The 22002-nt window shown below is 45.3% G+C and overlaps 1 protein-coding gene across 5 annotated transcripts in view; it reads left to right on the plus strand.

Moving 5' to 3' along the window:
* The first annotated feature begins 4071 nt into the window (after positions 1–4071).
* Positions 4072–22002, plus strand: part of LOC138663674 (oocyte zinc finger protein XlCOF22-like) — a 101885-nt gene continuing 83954 nt past the window's right edge. For 2 of the 5 annotated variants that reach the window (XM_069749964.1, XM_069749965.1), the window contains exon 1: positions 4082–4289. Coding sequence is in view for 3 of the 5 variants with exons in the window: in XM_069749963.1 (XP_069606064.1) it covers positions 4099–4125 (27 nt within the window). In the remaining 2 variants the exon portion in view is untranslated. Of the gene's footprint in view, positions 4290–22002 lie in introns of all 5 variants that reach the window. The other 3 variants (XM_069749966.1, XM_069749962.1, XM_069749963.1) reach the window with 2 other exon arrangements.

Here is a 22002-nt window from a genome sequence, read left to right on the forward strand (position 1 = left end):
TATATAGCAGCGCAGCCCACGTAGTATATAGCAGCGCAGCCGAGCCCACGTAGTATATAGCAGCGCAGCCCACGTAGTATATAGCAGTGCAGCCCACATAGTATATAGCAGCGCAGCCCACGTAGTATATAGCAGCGCAGCCGAGCCCACGTAGTATATAGCAGCGCAGCCCACGTAGTATATAGCAGCGCAGCCCACGTAGTATATAGCAGCGCAGCCCACGTAGTATATAGCAGCGCAGCCCACGTAGTATATAGCAGCCCATGTAGTATATAGCAGCGCAGCCCACGTAGTATATAGCAGCGCAGCCCACGTAGTATATAGCAGCGCAGCCCACATAGTGTATAGCAGCGCAGCCCACGTAGTATATAGCAGCGCAGCCGAGCCCACGTAGTATATAGCAGCACAGCCCACGTAGTATATAGCAGCGCAGCCCACGTAGTATATAGCAGCGCAGCCGAGCCCACGTAGTATATAGCAGCGCAGCCCACGTAGTATATAGCAGTGCAGCCCACGTAGTATATAGCAGCGCAGCCGAGCCCACGTAGTATATAGTAGCGCAGCCCACGTAGTATATAGCAGCGCAGCCCACGTAGTATATAGCAGCGCAGCCGAGCCCACGTAGTATATAGCAGCGCAGCCCACGTAGTATATAGCAGTGCAGCCCACGTAGTATATAGCAGCGCAGCCCACGTAGTATATAGCAGCGCAGCCGAGCCCACGTAGTATATAGCAGCGCAGCCCACGTAGTATATAGCAGCGCAGCCCACATAGTATATAGCAGCGCCACTCACTCAGGCACTTTTAGGACTAGGAGCTCCTCCTGAATCTGCCTCATAACTTCAGCAGCACGGCAGCCAGCCAGGGGCGGAGAGCAGAGCAGAGAACTCTCTCTCTGCCCACAAACAATGTCACACTGGCTGCGTTCTCTTAACCCCTATGTGTGCCTGCTTGGCTGCACTGACTGAGTGAGAAGATGCTTGTGTCAGAGCTGGCACATAAGGGTTAAGAGAACGCAGTCAGCAGTGGCTTTGTGGGCGGAGAGAGCACGTTATCTCCTGCTCTGCTCTCCCAGCTGTATCTATGACAGCGTGAGTGGGCCCCCCTCTCTCCCCAGGGCCCCGGCATTTGCCTAGGTGCGCCGGGTGCTGACGCCGGCCCTGCCCCATAGTCAGAGCCTGTAATAGGGCAGCCCCCATAGTTAGAGCCTGTAATAAGGCAGCCCCCATACTCAGACCCTGTAATAAGGCAGCCCCCATAGGCAGACTCTGTAATAAGGCAGCCCCCATAGTCAGACCCTGTAATAAGGCAGCCCCCATAGTCAGAGCCTGTAATAGGGCAGCCCCCATAGTTAGAGCCTGTAATAAGGCAGCCCCCATACTCAGACCCTGTAATAAGGCAGCCCCCATAGGCAGACTCTGTAATAAGGCAGCCCCCATAGTCAGAGCCTGTAATAAGGCAGCCCCCATAGTCAGAGCCTGTAATAGGGCAGCCCCCATAGTTAGAGCCTATAATAAGGCAGCCCCCATACTCAGACCCTGTAATAAGGCAGCCCCCATAGGCAGACTCTGTAATAAGGCAGCCCCCATAGTCAGACCCTGTAATAAGGCAGCCCCCATAGTCAGACCCTGTAATAAGGCAGCCCCACCATAGGCATACCCTGTAATAAGGCAGCCCCCCATAGGCAGACTTTGTAATAAGGCGGCACCCCTATATGCAGACCCTGTAATAAGGCAGCCCCCATAGTTAGACCCTGCAATAAGACAGCCCCCATAGTCAGACCCTGTAATAAGTTGTCACCCCTTTATGCAGGCCCTGTAATAAGGCAGCTCCCACAGTCAGACTCTGTAATAAAGCAGCCCCCATAGTCAGACCCTGTAATAAGGCAGCCCCCATAGTCAGACCCTGTAATAAGGCAGTACCCCCATAGGCAGACCCTGTAATAAGGCGGCAGGCCCCCCATAGGCAGACCCTGTAAAAAGGCGGCAGATCCCCATTGGCAGACACTGTTATAAGGCGGCAGACCCCCATAGGCAGACAGTGTAATAAGGCAGCACCCCTAGGCAGACACTGCAATAAGGCGGCAGCCCCCCATAGGCAGACCCTGTAAAAAGGCGGCAGATCCCCATTGGCAGACACTGTAATAAGGCGGCAGACCCCCATAGGCAGACACTGTAATAAGGCAGCACCCCTAGGCAGACCCTGTAAAAAGGCGGCAGACCCCTATAGGCAGACACTGTAATAAGTTAACCAAAGAAATTGTAGGGACAAACAAAATCCTCCAGAGTGGATTCTCATAGAAAATAACTTTATTAAAGTACATAATTTGAATTAAAAACCATTAAAAATTGGAAATGCAACTCAACCACAATAATGATGAGAAAAAGCGCAAACACTGTACATGATAATGATATGGTACATAAAGTGCAACAATACAAATTATGCAGAATAGCGAACATCAAGTAATAATCCGACAGACAGTTTAAAGAGAGAAAAAATTGACAATATAAATGGAGTAAAGGTGAGTATAATATCAATACTAGTCATAGAAATAATATGGCCATTCAAGAATATGGTGTGAAGATTAGGTAAAGTGCATAGTGCAGACAATTTGCAATGAAATATATAGAGAGATAAATCAATCCAGTATCTAATTGCATATCAAATCTGTCCGTTTTTCATCTGAAGGCTAAGAATATAAAGAAAAAATTCTTATTTTAATTATTGAAGCAGTGTAGTAGGATCAATGAGAGCCAAAGCCTTCAAAGGAAAAACAGAGCATAATGTGCACACCATGACCTGAAATGGTTAAATAGACCGCTGTAGCAGCAAATGAAAGTATCAAAGGTAATCAAGGTACAACCTGTCTGAAGTCACGTACCAGTGTACCCCTTAACGCGCGTTTCGATATTCAATCTTCCTCAGAAGAGGTGCAAGACACTGTAATAAGGCAGCAAGCCAAGGCAAACAGGATCATGGGGTGCATTAAAAGAGGTCTGGATACACATGATGAGAGCATTATACTGCCTCTGTACAAATCCCTAGTTAGACTGCACATGGAGTACTGTGTCCAGTTTTGGGCACCGGTGCTCAGGAAGGATATAATGGAACTAGAGAGAGTACAAAGGAGGGCAACAAAATTAATAAAGGGGATGGGAGAACTACAATACCCAGATAGATTAGCGAAATTAGGATTATTTAGTCTAGAAAAAAGACGACTGAGGGGCGATCTAATAACCATGTATAAGTATATAAGGGGACAATACAAATATCTCGCTGAGGATCTGTTTATACCTAGGAAGGTGACGGGCACAAGGGGGCATTCTTTGCGTCTGGAGGAGAGAAGGTTTTTCCACCAACATAGAAGAGGATTCTTTACTGTTAGGGCAGTGAGAATCTGGAATTGCTTGCCGGAGGAGGTGGTGATGGCGAACTCAGTCTAGGGGTTCAAGAGAGGCCTGGATGTCTTCCTGGAGCAGAACAATATTGTATCATACAATTATTAGGTTCTGTAGAAGGACGTAGATCTGGGGATTTATTATGATGGAATATAGGCTGAACTGGATGGACAAATGTCTTTTTTCGGCCTTGCTAACTATGTTACCTCGTACACACGAGGCTCAGCTCTGTGCACCTCGCACACACGCAGCTCCACACACCTCATGCACATGCGGCTCTGCTCTGTACCCCCCTACACATGTGGCTCCGCTCCGTACACATGCGGCTCGCACACACGCAGCTCCGCTCTCTACACCTCGTACACACACGGCTCTGCTCCGTACACTTCGTACACATGCGGCTCTGCTCTGTACACCTCTTACACACGTGACTCCACTCTGTACATCTCGTACACACGTGACTCCACTCTGTACATCTCGTACACACGTGACTCCACTCTGTACATCTCGTACACACACGGCTCTGCTACATCCACACTGTAAACCCCTCCTGACCCCACACATAAACTTCCCCTCATCCAGCACCATGACAACCAGTACAGCAGAGTCCTGCATGCGCTGAGGCCCCTGATCATGTGACCCCTGACTCCTCCCCTCCTGTGACCTCATCACAGGTCCTGTGCGCACAGAGCAGCCATATATGTGGTGTGCGGCTCTGCAGGTGAAGGTAGGTGCTGGAGATTCACCATTACTGGGCGTGGGGGACATTAACCCCTTCAGCACTGAGGAGGCTCTTTTGGGGTCTTGGTGTGGTGTGTACAGTGACGTAACAGCTGCGGACAGAGGGGTCAAACTGGTTACAGATAAACCGTCGTCTATTAGAGCTTTCTGGTAAGCAGTGTTTTCCGTTTTCCCCCTCATATATGGAGATTTTGGGGTCCCCGTGGAACGCCCATCAGGACCGTGGAGTACTTGGTACCAGGTCCGGTACTTAAAGGGGATGTCACTGTGACAGCGACCTGGTCCGCGGCCCTGGGCGCCCATGTCCTTAACCCCTTAGTGACAGAGCCAATTTGGTACTTAATGACCTAGCCAATTTTTGCAATTCTGACCACTGTCACTTTATGAGGTTATAACTCTGGAACGCTTCAACGGATCCCGCTGATTCTGAGACTGTTTTTTCGTGACATATTGTACTTCATGTTAGTGGTAACATTTCTTCGATATTACTTGCGATTATTTATGAAAAAAACGGATATATGGCGAAAATTTTTAAAATTTTGCAATTTTCAAACTTTGTATTTTTATGCCCTTAAATCAGAGAGATATGTCATGAAAAATAGTTAATAAATAACATTTCCCACATGTCTACTTTACATCAGCACAATTTTGGAAACAAAATTTTTTTTTGTTAGGGAGTTATAAGGGTTAAAAGTTGACCAGCAATTTCTCATTTTTACAACACCATTTTTTTTTAGGGACCACATCACATTTGAAGTCATTTTGAGGGGTCTATATGATAGAAAATAATGAAGTGTGACACCATTCTAAAAACTACACCCCTCAAGGTTCTCAAAACCACATTCAAGAAGTTTATTAACCCTTTACGTGCTTCACAGGAACTGAAACAAAGTGGAAGGAAAAAATGAACATTTAACTTTTTTTTTGCAAACATCTTAATTCAGAACCAATTTTTTTTATTTTCACAAGTGTAAAAACAGAAATGTAACCATAAATTTTGTTATGCAATTTCTCCTGAATACGCCAATACCCCCCATATGTGGGGGTAAACCACTTTTTGGACGCACCGCAGAACTTAGAAGTGAAGGAGCGCCGTTTGACTTTTTCAATGTAGAATTGGCTGGAATTGAGATCGGACGCGATGTCAAGTTTAGAGAGCCCCTGATGTGCCTAAACAGTGGAAACCCCCCACAAGTGACACCATTTTGTAAACTACACCCCTTAAGGAACTTATCTAGATGTGTGGTGAGCACTTTGAACCCCCATGGGCTTCACAGAAGTTTATAACGTAGAGCCGTGAAAAATAAAATCGCATTTTTTCTACAAAAATGATATTTTGGCCCACAAATTTTTATTTTCACAAGGGTAACAGGAGAAATTAGACCACAAAAGTTGTTGTGCAATTTCTCCTGAGTACGTCGATACCCAATATGTGGGGGTAAACCACTGTTTGGGCGCACCGCAGAGCTTGGAAGAGAAGGAGTGCCGTTTTACTTTTTCAATGTAGAATTGGCTGGAATTGAGATCGGACGCCATGTCGCGTTTGGAGAGCCCCTAATGTGCCTAAACAGTAGAAATCCCCCACAAGTGACCCCATTTTGGAAACTAGACCCCCCATGGAACTTATCCAGATGTGTGGTGAGAACTTTGAATGCCCAAGTGCTTCACAGAAGTTTATAATGCAGAGTCGTGAAAATAAAAAATATATTTTTTTTTCCACAAAAAAGATTTTTTAGCCCCCAAGTTTTTATTTTCACAAGGGTAACAAGAGAAATTGGACCCCAGAAGTTGTTGTCCAATTTATCCCGAGTACGCTGATGCCCCATATGTGGGGGTAACCCACTGTTTGGGCGCACGGCAGAGCTCAGAAGGGAGGGAGCACCATTTGACTTTTTGAGGGCAAAATTGGCTGTCGTGTTTGGAGACCCCCTGATGTACCTAAACAGTGGAAACCCCCCAATTCTAGCTCCAACCCTAACCCCAACACACCCCTAACCCTAATCCCAACCTGATCCATAATCCTAATCACTAACCCTAACCATAATCACAACCCTTACCCCAAAACAACCCTAAGCATAACCCTAATCAAAACCCTAAATCCAACACACCTCTAATCCTAATCTCAACCCTAACCTCAAACCTAACCCTAATCCCAATACACCCCTAATCACAACCCTAACCTTAACCCTAATCCCAAACCTAACCCTAATCCCAAGCGTAACCCTAATGCCAACCCTAACCCTAATACCAACCCTAATCCAAACTCTAATCCTAATCCCAACTCTAACCCTAACTTTAGCCTCAACCCTAGCCCTAACTTTAGCCCCAACCCTAACCCTAGCCCTAAGGCTATTTTCACACTTGCGTCGTTTGGCAACCGTCGCAATCTGTCATTTTGGACAAGAAACGGATCCTGTAAATGTGCCCGCAGGATGCGTTTTTTGCCCATAGACTTGTATTGCCGACGGATCGTGATGGATGGCCACATGTCGCGTCCGTCGTGCACTGGATCAGTTGTGTTTTGGCGGACCGTCGGCACAAAAAAACGTTCAATGAAACGTTTTTTTGTACGTCGCATCCGCCATTTCTGACCGCGCATGCGTGGCCGTAACTCCGCCCCCTCCTCCCCAGGACATAGATTGGGCAGCGGATGCGTTGAAAAACTACATCCGCTGCCCACGTTGTGCACAATTTTCACAACGTGCGTCGGTATGTCGGGCCGACGCATTGCGACGGCCCCGTACCGACGGAAGTGTGAAAGAAGCCTAACCCTAAATGTAGTCCCAACCCTAACCCTAAATTTAGTCCCAACCCTAACCCTAAATTTAGCCCTAACCCTAACCGTAGCCCTAACCCTAGCCCTAACCCTATCCGTAGCCCTAGCCCTAACCCTATCCGTAGCCCTAGCCCTAATCCTATCCGTAGCCCTAGCCCTAACCCTAGCCCTAATTTTAGCCCCAACTGCTCTTCTCCTGCCGGCCGGCAGATGAAGACAGATGGCGGGCGCACTGCGCATGCTCCCGCCATTTTCTTTTGCCAAGAAGACCAGGAGGAGCAGCAGGAGGACCCAGGGACACAGGTGAGTATGATAGGGTCCCCGAATCCCCCTATTTCTCTGTCCTCTGATGTGCGATCATATCAGAGGACAGAGAATTACACTTTACATTTTTTATTTTTTTTTGCGGTCGCCGGTAAACAGTTAATTACCGGCGATCGCAAAACGGGTCGGTAAAACCGACCCCGATCATGTTCTTTGGGGTCTCGGCTACCCCCGGCAGCCGAGTCCCCAAAGATTCTCCTGGTGCCGGCCGGCGGGCGCACTGTGCATGCGCCCGCCATTTTGAAGATGGCGGCGACCATCGGGAGCCACGAGGAGCATCGGGGGAGATAGGTAGGTATCGGGCTACCTGGGACCCCTTTTCTCTGTCCTCTGATGTGCGATCACATCGGAGGACAGAGAAATTAAAAACGCGTTTTTTGTTTTTTTGGGATTGCCGGTAAAAGGTTAATTACCGGCGATCGCAAAAGCGGGGTCGGTAAAAAAAACCCCGAATCATGAGAAAATCCGACTCTGAGGGGCGCTATTTACTTCTTCCAAGGCGCCGTTAATTAACGGCGCTGTGGTTTAAGTTCCCTTAGCGGCCGCCGTAAAAAGGCATATCGGCGGTCGCTAAGGGGTTAAAGGGGTTTTGAATAAAGTTTGTGTTTGTGACGCCACCTGTGGTTCTCGGTCAGTGATAACTGACGCTGCTTAAATGGGTCCTCTGGGGGTGATGTTATGGCAGCTAAGATGGTATTACTTCCCACAGGTGAAGCTGGGTCCCCAGGGTGTATAGATGAAGATGGTCGGTGGTATAGCAAGAAACGATGACACAGGTTTTCAGTCTCTTTATCTGGTTTACTGAAGGATTCAGGCAGCCACAGTCCAGGGTACTGGATCACAGGTACAGGCAGGGTTCGGCCGGCTTAAAAGCCAGTTGGAAGTCCCCCTTACCAGGTGGGGTTAGAAGCCTTCCTTCTAGCGCTGTGGTGCTGTAATCTGGCTTGGGCCTCTCACAAGGTCCTCACGTGTTCTCTCTGTCCTCCAGGTTGGTAGGACACTACCCGCATGACAGGCAGCTTGAGCCTTTTTACAGGGTCTCTATCATGACCCAGGATCTATACGCTACTGTGTCCTCAGGTGTAAGGACAGACAGGTGACTTGTAGTCCAGCTGTCCTGCCAGTTTCTACTGTGCCACTTGGAGTACGATACAACCCCGTTCTTCCAGCTACGGGTATCTGCGCTCAGTAGGGAGGTAGTCCAGTCGCAGCTAACTCCCCAGTTCTTCAATCTCCTGCGTTTCTCTTCCCCCTCCACGCTCTCTACAGCTTGTCCAGCGTTCTGTTCTATCGCTTTCCTTTCAAGAGTTGCAGCACCCTCGTGACTGTACGGCTCCTTTATCATACATTCTGCCTCAGACTGCTCCAGCCTGCTGTCTGGCACTCACTGACTGACCTCACTTTCCCTCCCGACAGATTATATATAGGGGAGCCAAGCTGGATCAGAGCTCCCCCTTCTGGCCTGGAGTATGAACATGTTGTATGCTTGTGTTTACCTGATAATAGAGATCCTTCCTCGCTTCCAAGCGTGACATCACACTCCCCGTGAGGAAAGCAATGTCACTGTAACAACCAGGAACCTGGGGTGTTACAACTGCCATAGAACAAGCAGCATAGATTTTCCCATGTAACATCTGCCCCAGATTCCTGCGGCTCCTGTCAGCATACTTCCCAACTTTTGAAGAAGGCAAAGATGGACAAAGGTAGCGGTGGCAAATTTTAGGCCACACCCCTGGCCACACCCATTTCACAACTAGTCACACCCATATCCACACCCCAACCACACCCATTTAGCACTGCTGATTACACTGTTTCATAAACAATAATTATAAACAGAAAAAATATGGCCACACAGTGCTCCATATTGTATAATGGCCCCACATGATGCTCCATACTGTATAATGGCCCCACATGATGCTCAGTACTGTATAATCGCCACACATGATGCTCCATACTGTATAATGGCCCCACATGATGCTCAATACTGTATAATGGCCCCACATGATTCTCCATACTGTATAATTGCCCCACATGATGCTCAATACTGTATAATGGCCCTACATGATGCTGCGTACAGTGTAATGGCCCCACATGACAATACCAGTGTACAGTCCGGGCTGTAGATGTGTCCCAGTAGCTCTGTTTACAATGCAGTCAAAGATTTCACCACCTGTCGCTGTCCACACTGCTGCCTCACAGATCCTGCACACTGCAATGTAGCCCAGCTCTGCGAACTCTTCATGCACTCAGACAACACCACTATCTACTGACTCCACTCCATAACTGTTGTAGTATATAAAGGATATATATACATATATATACACTGTGCCTAGACTAACAGGCACTGCACTGGATTGCTTAACTGCTGCCAGTACTCCTGGTTATAATGCATTGTACTGTAAGCACAGCAAGGCCAGCTGCATGTATGTGTGCAGTACACACACACGTACCTCAGAATGTCCTCTCTGAACCACCATCCCGGAAGAAGAAGATATGGAGGAGGCGTGGCCTAATACAAGGGGGGCATGTCAGCTGCTTCTGCCGGCTGTGCGGGAGAAGTAGAGTCCTGTGCGGGACTGCGGGGCACAGCCTCAAAATTGGGACAGTCCCTCAGTATGAGGGACGGTTGGGAGCCTGTCAGTGATTGACCTTGTGCTTTGTTTCTCTGGTCTTAGTAAATACAAGTCGAATTGGGACCTGCAGATGCCTATAATGGGGGATGTGTCGCTTGGTAACAAGGGGTGAGATGCGAGATGGAAACATTTCCCCGTAAGAATAGTGGCCCTAATAACACTGGCTTGAGACTCGGACACACGACCTTGCGCAGTTACATAATTTCTGGTGAAGGTTCCTCAGTAACATTATAGGAGTTCCTATCCTTACAGTGAGCCCCTGCGGTGACATCCAGGAGACCCCACAGAATTCAAGAACTCCAATGGGGACATTCCAGCTTGTCACTCTCCATGACTGAAGAAATGGACATGTCTGTGGTCGCTGGGCCGGGCCGTCTCCCCTGTATCTGTAGATTATGGAGCTGACACTGTCAAGATTGTGTGATCACAGACCCACTGATGGGGGTTACAATTGTTACAAATATCATCAGGGGAAACTTGGTCAGTGACCTCCAGCACCGAAGATGACATTTTGCAAAAGACTTCTGGAAAGGAAATTCAGCCAGAATTGGAATCTTTAGGGAACCTGCCTTTTCCGTGGCAAAGTAGGTGGCGGGTAAATGTGTACGCAGAAGTATTTCCCATCCCGCATATTAGTCACCGTTAGCTTCTGAATATGTCTTCATAGATAAGATTTTAACCCCTTTCTGACATCAGAAGTACTATCCCGTCGAGGTGGAGTGGGCCCCTATGACCACCGACGGGATAGTACGTCATATGCGATCGGCAGCGCTCACGGGGGGAGCGCCGCCGATCGCGGCCGGGTGTCAGCTGCTTATCGCAGCTGACATCCGGCACTATGTGCCAGGAGCGGTCACAGACCGCCCCCGGCACATTAACTCCCGGCACACCGCGATCAAAGATGATAGCGATGTACCGGCGGTACAGGGAAGCTTCCCGCAGAGAGGGGGCTCCCTGCGGGCTTCCCTGAGCCCCCCGCAGCAACGCGATGTGATCGCGTTGCTGCGAGGGTCTTACCTCCCTCCCTGCCTGCTACAGCCCCGGATCCAAGATGGCCGCGGATCCGGGTCCTGCAGGGAGGGAGGTGGCTTCACAGAGCCTGTTCAGAGCAGGCACTGTGAAGCCTGCAGCGCTGCAAGTCAGATCAGTGATCTGACAGAGTGCTATGCAAACTGTCAGATCATTGATCTGTGATTTCCCCCCCTGGGACAAAATAAAAAAGTAAAAACATTTTTTTCCAAATGTGTAAAAAAAATAAAAAAAATATATTCCTAAATAATGAAAAAAAATATATATTATTCCCATAAATACATTTCTTCATCTAAATAAAAAAAAAAACAATAAAAGTACACATATTTAGTATCGCCGCGTCCGTAACGACCCGACCTATAAAACTGGCCCACTAGTTAACCCCTTCAGTAAACACCGTAAGAAAAAAAAAAAAAAAGGCAAAAAACAACGCTTTATTATCATACCGCCGAACTAAAAGTGGAATAACACGCGATCAAAAAGACAGATATAAATAACCATGGTACCGCTGAAAGCATCATCTTGTCCCGCAAAAAACGAGCCGCCATACAGCATCATCAGCAAAAAAATAAAAAAGTTATAGTCCTGAGAATAAAGCGATGCAAAAATAATTATTTTTTCTGTAAAATAGTTTTTATCGTATAAAAGCGTCAAAACATAAAAAAATAATATAAATGAGGTGTCGCTGTAATCGTACTGACCCGAAGAATAAAACTGCTTTATCAATTTTACCAAACACGGAACGGTATAAACGCCTCCCCAAAAGAAATTCATGAATAGCTGGTTTTTGGTCATTCTTCCTCACAAAAATCGGAATAAAAAGCGATCAAAAAATGTCACGTGCCCGAAAATGTTACCAATAAAAACGTCAACTCGTCCCGCAAAAAACAAGACCTCACATGACTCTGTGGACCAAAATATGGAAAAATTATAGCTCTCAAAATGTGGTAACGCAAAAAATATTTTTTGCAATAAAAAGCGTCTTTCAGTGTGTGACGGCTGCCAATCATAAAAATCCGCTAAAAAACTCGCTATAAAAGTAAATCAAACCCCCCTTCATCACCCCCTTAGTTAGGGAAAAATTAAAAAAATGTATTTATTTCCATTTTCCCGTTAGGGCTAGGGTTAGGGCTAGGGTTAGGACTAGGGTTAGGACTAGGGTTAGGACTAGGGTTAGGGCTAGGGTTAGGGTTAGGGCTAGGGTTAGGGTTGGGGCTACAGTTAGGGTTGGGGCTAAAGTTAGGGTTAGGGAATAGGGTTGGGATTAGGGTTAGGGGTGTGTCAGGGTTAGAGGTGTGGTTAGGGTTACCGTTGGAATTAGGGTTAGGGGTGTGTTTGGATTAGAGTTTCAGTTATAATTGGGGGGTTTCCACTGTTTAGGCACATCAGGGGCTCTCCAAACACGACATGGCGTCCGATCTCAATTCCAGCCAATTCTGCGTTGAAAAAGTAAAACAGTGCTCCTTCCCTTCCGAGCTCTCCCGTGTGCCCAAACAGGGGTTTACCCCAACATATGGGGTATCAGCGTACTCAGGACAAATAGGACAACAACTTTTGGGGTCCAATTTTTCCTGTTACCCTTGGGGAAAATACAAAACTGGGGGCTAAAAAATAATTTTTGTGGGGAAAAAAAAAAGATTTTTTATTTTCACGGCTCTGCATTATGAACTGTAGTGAAACACTTGGGGGTTCAAAGTTCTCACAACACATCTAGATAAGTTCCTTAGGGGGTCTAGTTTCCAATATGGGGTCACTTGTGGGGGGTTTCTACTGTTTAGGTACATTAGGGGCTCTGCAAACGCAATGTGACACCTGCAGACCATTCCATCTAAGTCTGCATTCCAAATGGCGCTCCTTCCCTTCCGAGCCCTCCCATGCGCCCAAACAGTGGTTCCCCCCCACTTATGGGGTATCAGCGTACTCAGGACAAATTGGGCAACAAATTTTGGGGTCCAATTTCTCCTGTTACCCTTGGGAAAATACAAAACTGGGGGCTAAATAAATAATTTTTGTGGGAAAAAATTTGTTTCATTTTTACGGCTCTGCATTATAAACTTCTGTGAAGCCCTTGGTGGGTCAAAGCGCTCAAAACACATCTAGATAAGTTCCTTAGGGGGTCTACTTTCCAAAATGGTGTCACTTGTGGGGGGTTTCAATGTTTAGGCACATCAGTGGCTCTCCAAACGCAACATGGCGTCCCATCTCAATTCCTGTCAATTTTGCATTGAAAAGTCAAACGGCGCTCCTTCCCTTCCGAGCTCTCCCATGCGCCCAAACAGTGGTTTACCCCCACATATGGGGTATCAGCGTACTCTGGACAAATTGTACAACAACTTTTGGGGTCCAATTTCTTCTCTTACCCGTGGGAAAATAAAACATTGGGGGCGAAAAGATAATTTTTGTGAAAAAATGATTTTTTATTTTTACGGTTCTGCATTATAAACTTCTGTGAAGCACTTGGTGGGTCAAAGTGCTCACCACACCTCTAGATAAGTTCCTTAGGGGTCTACTTTCCAAAATGGTGTCACTTGTGGGGGGTTTCAATGTTTAGGCACATCAGTGGCTCTCCAAACGCAACATGGCGTCCCATCTCAATTCCTGTTAATTTTACATTGAAAAGTCAAACGGCGCTCCTTCGCTTCCGAGCTCTGTCATGCGCCCAAACAGTGGTTTACCCCCACATATGGGGTATCGGTGTACTCAGGACAAATTGTACAACAACTTTTGGGGTCCATTTTCTCCTGTTACCCTTGGTAAAATAAAACAAATTGGAGCTGTACTAAATTTTTTGTGAAAAAAGTTAAATGTTCATTTTTATTTAAACATTCCAAAAATTCCTGTGAAGCACCAGAAGGGTTAATAAACTTCTTGAATATGGTTTTGAGCACCTTGAGGGGTGCAGTTTTTAGAATGGTGTCACACTTGGGTATTTTCTTTCATATAGACCCCTCAAAATGAATTCAAATGAGATGTGGTCCCTAAAAAAAAAATGGTGTTGTAAAAATGAGAAATTGCTGGTCAACTTTTAACCCTTATAACTCCCTAACAAAAAAAATTTTGGTTCCAAAATTGTGCTGATGTAAAGTAGACATGTGGGAAATGTTACTTATTAAGTATTTTGTGTGACATATCTCTGTGATTTAATTGCATAAAAATTCAAATTTGGAAAATTGCGACATTTTCATAATTTTCGCCAAATTTCCGTTTTTTTTCACAAATAAACGCAGGTAATATCAAAGAAATGTTACCACTGTCATGAAGTATAATATGTCACGAGAAAACAATGTCAGAATCACTGGGATCCGTTGAAGAGTTCCAGAGTTATAACCTCATAAAGGGACAGTGGTCAGAATTGTAAAAATTGGCCCGGTCATTAACGTGCAAACCACCCTTGGGGGTAAAGGGGTTAAACAGCTATTCAGCTAGTCTGCTTTGTGTTGCTCCATAAAGAAAAGGTTACGTTTGGCAGAAGTTACCTGTAACAAGTACCACTGTCTCCCCCATTAAGCGTTTGGATCCCCCAGATCTTTCAAGGTGCGATAGAGGACCTTGACCACTTTCTTGTGTGCCATGGTACATTCTTCCCAAACAATTAATTTGCAAGTCTGTAGTACTTTATCTTTCCCTGAGCCCTTAGTGATATTACAGAGTTTCCAAGAGCGCTAGATTTAAGGGCAATCCTAGTGCTGAATGAGCCGTGCGTCCTCCATCAATGAGAGTGGCCGCAATCACAGACTAGGCAACAGCCAAAGCAATGTTATTTTTTGAGCGAATTTCTGCTAGAAGCAAATTAATCCAGAAACTGTAGGAGAGATCAGTGCAAATAGGGTCTTAAAAGACACAAATCATAAATAAACAAGAACTAATTATTCTCAGTGCGTACATGTAATCCCTTAAAACTTCACTTTTAATAATCTATATATAAAACCCTGACCCAATGTAAAACTTGGTTAGATACCAATATAATAGATGCAAAATATATATACCACCGAAAGATAACCTGTTAAGGTCCTACACACAACCTACTGCTCAAACCTGCCTAGCTGTGGAGGTTGGCACCCTAAGAAACGATTTATTGGCGCCTACACTCAACGCAGGCTGTCCCTTACTTCCCTACAATATCCCTCTCGATACAGGTGGGAAAACAATATAGTGAAGAGCAGTGGTGAAGAAAGAACACAAAATGCCCACAGATACAAAAAATATCTAAAGGCCTTAACAGGCACCCCCAAATATTATAATGATCCAACACACCACAAAAATAGCTTATATCATAAACCACTGTACAGTCCAAAGGTAACTATGCTCGTCCCCTGTCTATCAAGGACAAATATTCATGTCATCGCAAGCCATAGCCCATTCAGGACCCCTATACAAAACTGAAATGATATTGAGAAAGATGATGAAGATGACTTAGCGTGTGCTGGTGTCGCCCCGACGCGTTTCCCCGTAGAGCACGGTTCATCAGGAGGAAATAGTGTGGTCATTGATAATACTGGATGCCATATAGATGAGTAGCATATACCGGCGGTCCAAATGTACGGACTTAAATAACTCACATTGAATCTGCGCGCCTGAATAGGCCCCGCCCCCTCATGAATACAGCGGGTTTTCAACCGGGTCATAATATCAAGTCCCCCGATATGGATAAAATAAAGATGCCCCCATTCCTCTAGTGCTTTGTAACAAAGAGCGATATGTTGCTATGCACAAAATGTGATTAACAATATTTCTATGCGGTCAGTTACCTCCGTAGTCCCTTCACTTCCGGGTCACCATCCAGCTATGCCGCATACATCCCCTTTCCTGTACTGCTCATGCGCATGACTCCTTAACACCGGAGTGAGACGCACTACCATCCTAATCTCAGATGGCTTGCGTACCACATGGAGCCTGCGCAGTGCTATAGAGAGGTGTGGTCTGTTGGCAATAGGCGTTACAGCTGGACATAATATATGAAATACCACTATCCTTTATAGATACCCCCTCCTATTCCCCAAGTATACCACTAGTTTCCTCCACACTCCATCTTTTTGGCTATATGCCTGCTCTGTATTTATTTATTATGTTATAATTTGTTAATATTGGTTTAAATAAAATTTGTATGATTTTATGATCATGGTTTTTGGGATTTTGTTGCTCCGTTCTCTTGTGCTGTGTATGTTTTGGAGCTCCCTGATTTGTCCTGAGGATTTGGACTATAGTACTAGGGGAGGTATACGAGTGCACTCCTGGCCACAAATACACTATAAGTTTTTTGAGTTTTGTGTCAAATATCCTTTATAGAGATTGCGTTTCACTACGTGACCATACGGCATGCTTATATTCTATAAGAACAATACAGAAGGTAATAAATAAATAAACAATTCGAGAAATCCGAGGAATAGAATTCATTCAAAGAAATACATGAGGATATGAATTCATGTTAGCTGCCATAAAGAGATATTGATAGCTTGCTTAGATCAAATTTATTTACTCAACTTTTGGGGTCACAAGACACCTACAATAAATGCTGAAACAAATGCTGAAACAAAAAAGCCCCAAACAGGCAATGTATCAAATTCATATCCCTTCAATCGGGCACATGTTCAAAGCATGTAAGGATATGAGGTTACTACGGAGGATAACCCAATCATCCTTTACAGTTTTATGGAAAGCTAGGACGAAAAACACAGGTAATCCATTTTAATGATTTTCAAATGAAGCATGTATAAGACAAGCACTCGTTGAGGCCCCTGGGAGACAATGATTGCATTCTATATATCCATTCAGCCTCTCTCCGCTGTATGGTTCTATCTAGATCACCCCCTCTAATTTTTGGTTTTACCAATTCAATCATACTGAATGAAATACAGTTAGGTCCATATATATTTGGACAGAGACAAAATTTTTCTAATTTTGGTTATAGACATTACCACAATGAATTTTAAACAAAACAATTCAGGTGCAGTTGAAGTTCAGACTTTCAGCTTTCATTTGAGGGTATCCACATTAAAATTGGATGAAGGGTTTAGGAGTTTCAGCTCCTTAAAGGGAACCTGTCACCTGAATTTGGCGGGACCAGTTTTGGGTCATATGGGCGGGGTTTTTGGGTGTTTGATTCACCCTTTCCTTACCCGCTGGCTGCATGCTGGCTGCAATATTGGATTGAACTTCATTCTCTGTCCTCCATAGTACACGCCTGCACAAGGCAAGATTGCTTTGTGCAGGCGTGTACTATGGAGGACAGAGAATGAACTTCAATCCAATATTGCAGCCAGCATGCAGCCAGCGGGTAAGGAAAGGGTGAATCAAACACCCGAAAACTCCGCCCATATGACCCAAAACCAGTCCCGCCAAATTCAGGTGACAGAGTCCCTTTAACATGTGCCACCCTGTTTTTAAAGGAACCAAAAGTAATTGGACAATTGACTCCAAGGCTATTTCATGGACAGGTGTGGGCAATCCATTCGTTATGTCATTCTCAATAAAGCAGATAAAAGGCCTGGAGTTGATTTGAGGTGTGGTGCTTGCATTTGGAAGGTTTTGCTGTGAAGTAAACATGCGGTCAAAGAAGCTCTCTATGCAGGTGAAGCAAGCCATCCTTAAGCTGCGAAAACAGAAAAAACCCATCCGAGAAACTGCTAAAATATTAGGAGTGGCAAAATCTACAATTTGGTACATCCTGAGAAAGAAAGAAAGCACTGGTGAACTCATCAATGCAAAAAGCCCTGGGCGCCCACGGAAGACAACAGTGGTGGATGATCATAGAATAATCTCCATGGTGAAGAGAAACCCCTTCACAACAGCCAACCAAGTGACCAACACTTTCCAGGGTGTAGGCGTATCAATATCCAAATCTACCATAAAGAGAAGACTGCATGAAAGTAAATACAGAGGGTTCACTGCACGGTGCAAGCCACTCATAAGCATCAAGAATAAAAAGGCTAGACTGGACTTTGCTAAAAACATCTAAAAAAGTCAGCACAGTTCTGGAATAACATTCTTTGGACAGATGTAACCAAGATCAACCTCTACCAGAATGATGGAAAGAGAAAAGTATGGCGAAGGCGAGGTACAGCTCATGATCCAAAGCATACCACATCATCTGTAAACCACGGCGGAGGCAGTGTGATGGCTTTGGCATGCATGGCTTCCAGTGGCACTGGGTCACTAATGTTTACTGATGATGTGACACAGGACCGAAGCAGCCGAATTAATTCTGAGGTATTCAGAGCCATAATGTGTGCTCAGATCCAGCCAAATGCAGCCAAACTGATTGGTCGTCATTTCATACTACAGATGGACAATGACCCAAAACATAAAGTCAAAGCAACCCAGGAGTTTATTAAAGCAAAGAAGTGGAATATTCTTGAATGGCCAAGTCAGTCACCTGATCTCAACCCAATTGAGCATGCATTTCACTTGTTAAAGACTAAACTTCAGACAGAAAGGCCCACAAACAAGCAGCAACTGAAAACCACCGCAGTGAAGACCTGGCAGAGCATCAAAAAGGAGGAAACACAGCGTCTGGTGATGTCCATGAGTTCAAAACTTCAGGCAGTCATTGCCAAGAAAGGGTTTTCAACCAAGTACTAAAAATGAACATTTTATTTAAAATTATTGAATCTGTCCAATTACTTTTGGTCCCTTTAAAAACAGGGTGGCACATGTTAAGGAGCTGAAACTCCTAAACCCTTCACCCAATATTAATGTGGATACCTGTTATGAAAGGCAATTCAGTACTACAATGGACATAGCGGTCAGAGCACATACAGTGATCTGACAATAACCCAAAATCATAGAACGAGCTCTGAGACGTGGGAACTCTGCAGACCGCAATCCCTAATCATCACCAAACAACACTAGAGGCAGCCGTGGATTGCGCCTAACTCTGCCTATGCAACTCGGCACAGCCTGAGAAACTAACTAGCCTGAAGATAGAAAACAAGCCTACCTTGCCTCAGAGAAATACCCCAAAGGAAAAGGCAGCCCCCCACATATAATGACTGTGAGTAAAGATGAAAAGACAAACGTAGAGATGAAATAGATTCAGCAAAGTGAGGCCCGACTTTCTTAACAGATCGAGGATAGAAAAGGTAACTTTGCGGTCTACACAAAACCCTAAAGAAAACCACGCAAAGGGGGCAAAAAGACCCTCCGTACCGAACTAACGGCACGGAGGTACACCCTTTGCGTCCCAGAGCTTCCAGCAAAAATTAGACAAGCTGGACAGAAAAAATAGCAAACAAATAGCAAAGAAGAACTTAGCTATGCAGAGCAGCAGGTCACAGGAATGATCCAGGGAAAAGCAAGTCCAACACTGGAACATTGACAGGAAGCCAGGATCAAAGCATTAGGTGGAGTTAAGTAGAGAAGCACCTAACGAACTCACCAGATCACCTGAGGGAGGAAACTCAGAAGCCGCAGTACCACTTCCCTCCACCAACAGAAGCTCACAGAGAGAATCAGCTGAAGTACCACTTGTGACCACAGGAGGGAGCTCTGCCACAGAATTCACAACAGATACCCTCAAATGAAAGCTGAAAGTCTGCACTTCAACTGCACCTGAATTGTTTTGTTTAAAATTCATTGTGGTAATGTCTATAACCAAAATTAGAAAATTGTTGTATCTGTCCAAATATATATGAACCTAACTGTATCTTGGAGGTTACCCCCATGGCAGCTATTCATGTGACGAGCAACTGGGGTGTTCCGTTTGTGCCTTATATTTCCAAGATGCTCTCCTACCCTCACCCTGAGTTCCCTCAGGGTCTTACCTATATAGTCCAACGGACAGGTACAAGTGGCTTTATAGACTACACCAGTGGACTTAGTTTCCAAAATCCCTCACTGAGAACACCTTCCCATTTGATGCACTTTTGAAGGTCTTTCCTTGAACCATGACGTCACACCTTGTACAATTACCTCATCTAAAGAAACCCAAAGGTCTTCTATCCAGCCACGTCCCTGATTTTAGGTGGTCTCTGGTATAGACTGTGCACTAGACGGTCCCCTATCGATCTACCTCTCCTGTATGTTACACTCGGTCTAGGGGGTAAATACTTTCTCAAAATCGGGTCTGCCAAAAGGATCCCCCAGTGTTTTTTAAGCACCTGGTAGACCCTCTCTGATTGTCCGTCAAAAGTGCCAATCAGCCTAACAATCCCCCCCTCTCGTGAATTGGAGGTATCCTTAGGTCTCAACAGGGACTGTCTCTCTGTTCTCAAAATCTCGTTGAATGGACCATCCAGAATTTTACAGGGATAGTCTCTTGCCCTAAAGCGTTGGTATAGATCCCTTGCTTGTTCCCTATATGAAGTCTCATCCGTACAGTTTCTCTTAATTCTCATAAACTGCCCCTTCGGTATTTCCCTCTTAAGGGGAACCGGATGGTGACTAGTCCATCTCAACAAGCTATTTGTAGATGACGGTTTCCGATATGTGCAGGTGCTGATACTTCCATCGAGTTCCTTGGAGATGGTTAAGTCAAGGAAATTAATGCTCCTATCATGGTACTCGTGAGTGAAACGAAGTCCGATATTATTGACATTAATTGTCTCCACAAATTGCTGGAGCTCAGCCTCTGGGCCAGACCACAACACCAGAATGTCATCGATGTATCTGGCCCAGAGGCTGATATAAGAGCTCCACCATGGTTTCTCCTCCCCAAAGATTATGGTTTCCTCCCACTAGCCCAGGAAGATGTTAGCATACGTGGGGGCACAAGGGCTCCCCATCGCAGTACCCCTGAGCTGGTGGAAGTACTTCCCATCGAAGAGGAAGTAGTTGTGGGTCAGACAGAATTGCAAGAGTTCCTCCACAAATAAATTATGCTCACGACATTCTATTGCTCTTGTCTGTAGATAGTGAGTAACAGCTTCCATCCCACAGCCATGTGGGATGCTGCTGTAGAGGGCCTCCACGTCTATTGATACAAGCAGAGTGTCAGTTTCCACTGAGATCCCCTCCAGCTGGTTCAATAAGTGTGATGTGTCACGGACATAGGAGGGCAAAGATGTAACAAAAGGCCTCAGGATCCTATCTAGATAGATCCCACTATTCTGCGTCACTGAGTCAATTCCTGATATAATTGGGCGACCTTTGAGGGGGGAGAGGCCCTTATGTATCTTTGATAGGGCATAAAATGTGGGCCTAACTGGATTATTTGGCACCAGAAACTTCCATTCGTTCAAAGACAATAGATTCCCCTCCTTGGCCCTATCTAGTATGTCCATCAATTCTTCACTATACCTTGTAGTTGGATCATGACTCAAGATCTCATAGGTATTTGCTTCATCCAACATCAGATGACACATTTTTAAATAGATAGACTGGTCCATGAGCACCAGGTTACCGCCCTTATCTGACGCCTTTATAATGACGTCTCTGTTTTTCTCCAAATTCTCCAGAGCCATACTTTCCTCTCTGGAGAGATTCGGGCATCCATGTTGATTGATACGAGGTATTTTACATAAATCAACCTCTACCAATTTGATAAAGATGTCAACACTTGTAGTTTCATTCATGGGCTGCATCCTGGTACTCCTATTTTTTAGATCCGTGAAAGGACCCTTACCTCTCTCCTGCTCATTTTCCCTCAATAGGTCAGATAGAGCCCGTAGACCATCCATATAATCTTCTGATAAACCTAATCTTTTGCACTGTTCTACATCGTGTTTCTGGAAGAACAACTTCCATTTTAGGTTTCTGCCAAATAAATTGATGTCTTTAACCCATTGGAAACAATTAAACGCCCCTGTTGGTACAAAATTTAAGCCCTTCTGTAAGACAGAATAGTCATCCCCAGATAGAGTGTATGATGACAGATTAATAATTTGTCCTTGACTCACAGTTGTCTTTTCCGTAAATCGTAACCTGTTGTCAACAGGCCTCGATCTAAAAAAGAAGATTGCGAAGGTGAGGATGAGGATGGTCCAGCCACACCAGTATCTGGCCGACCCCCTCTTCCAGTGCCTTTGTCTGTAATGATTCTTTGGTGTCCGCCATTTACCTCTTGTATATTTACTGTTGTGAGTTCTGTTTTTGGGCTCCCTCTGGTGGTTACTGATGGTACTGGGTGACTTGTCTTTCCTGGGTCTCTGGGTTCCACCTGTTCCAT

The sequence above is a fragment of the Ranitomeya imitator genome, chromosome 2 (genome assembly GCF_032444005.1).
Source record: "Ranitomeya imitator isolate aRanImi1 chromosome 2, aRanImi1.pri, whole genome shotgun sequence".
NCBI lineage: Eukaryota > Metazoa > Chordata > Amphibia > Anura > Dendrobatidae > Ranitomeya > Ranitomeya imitator.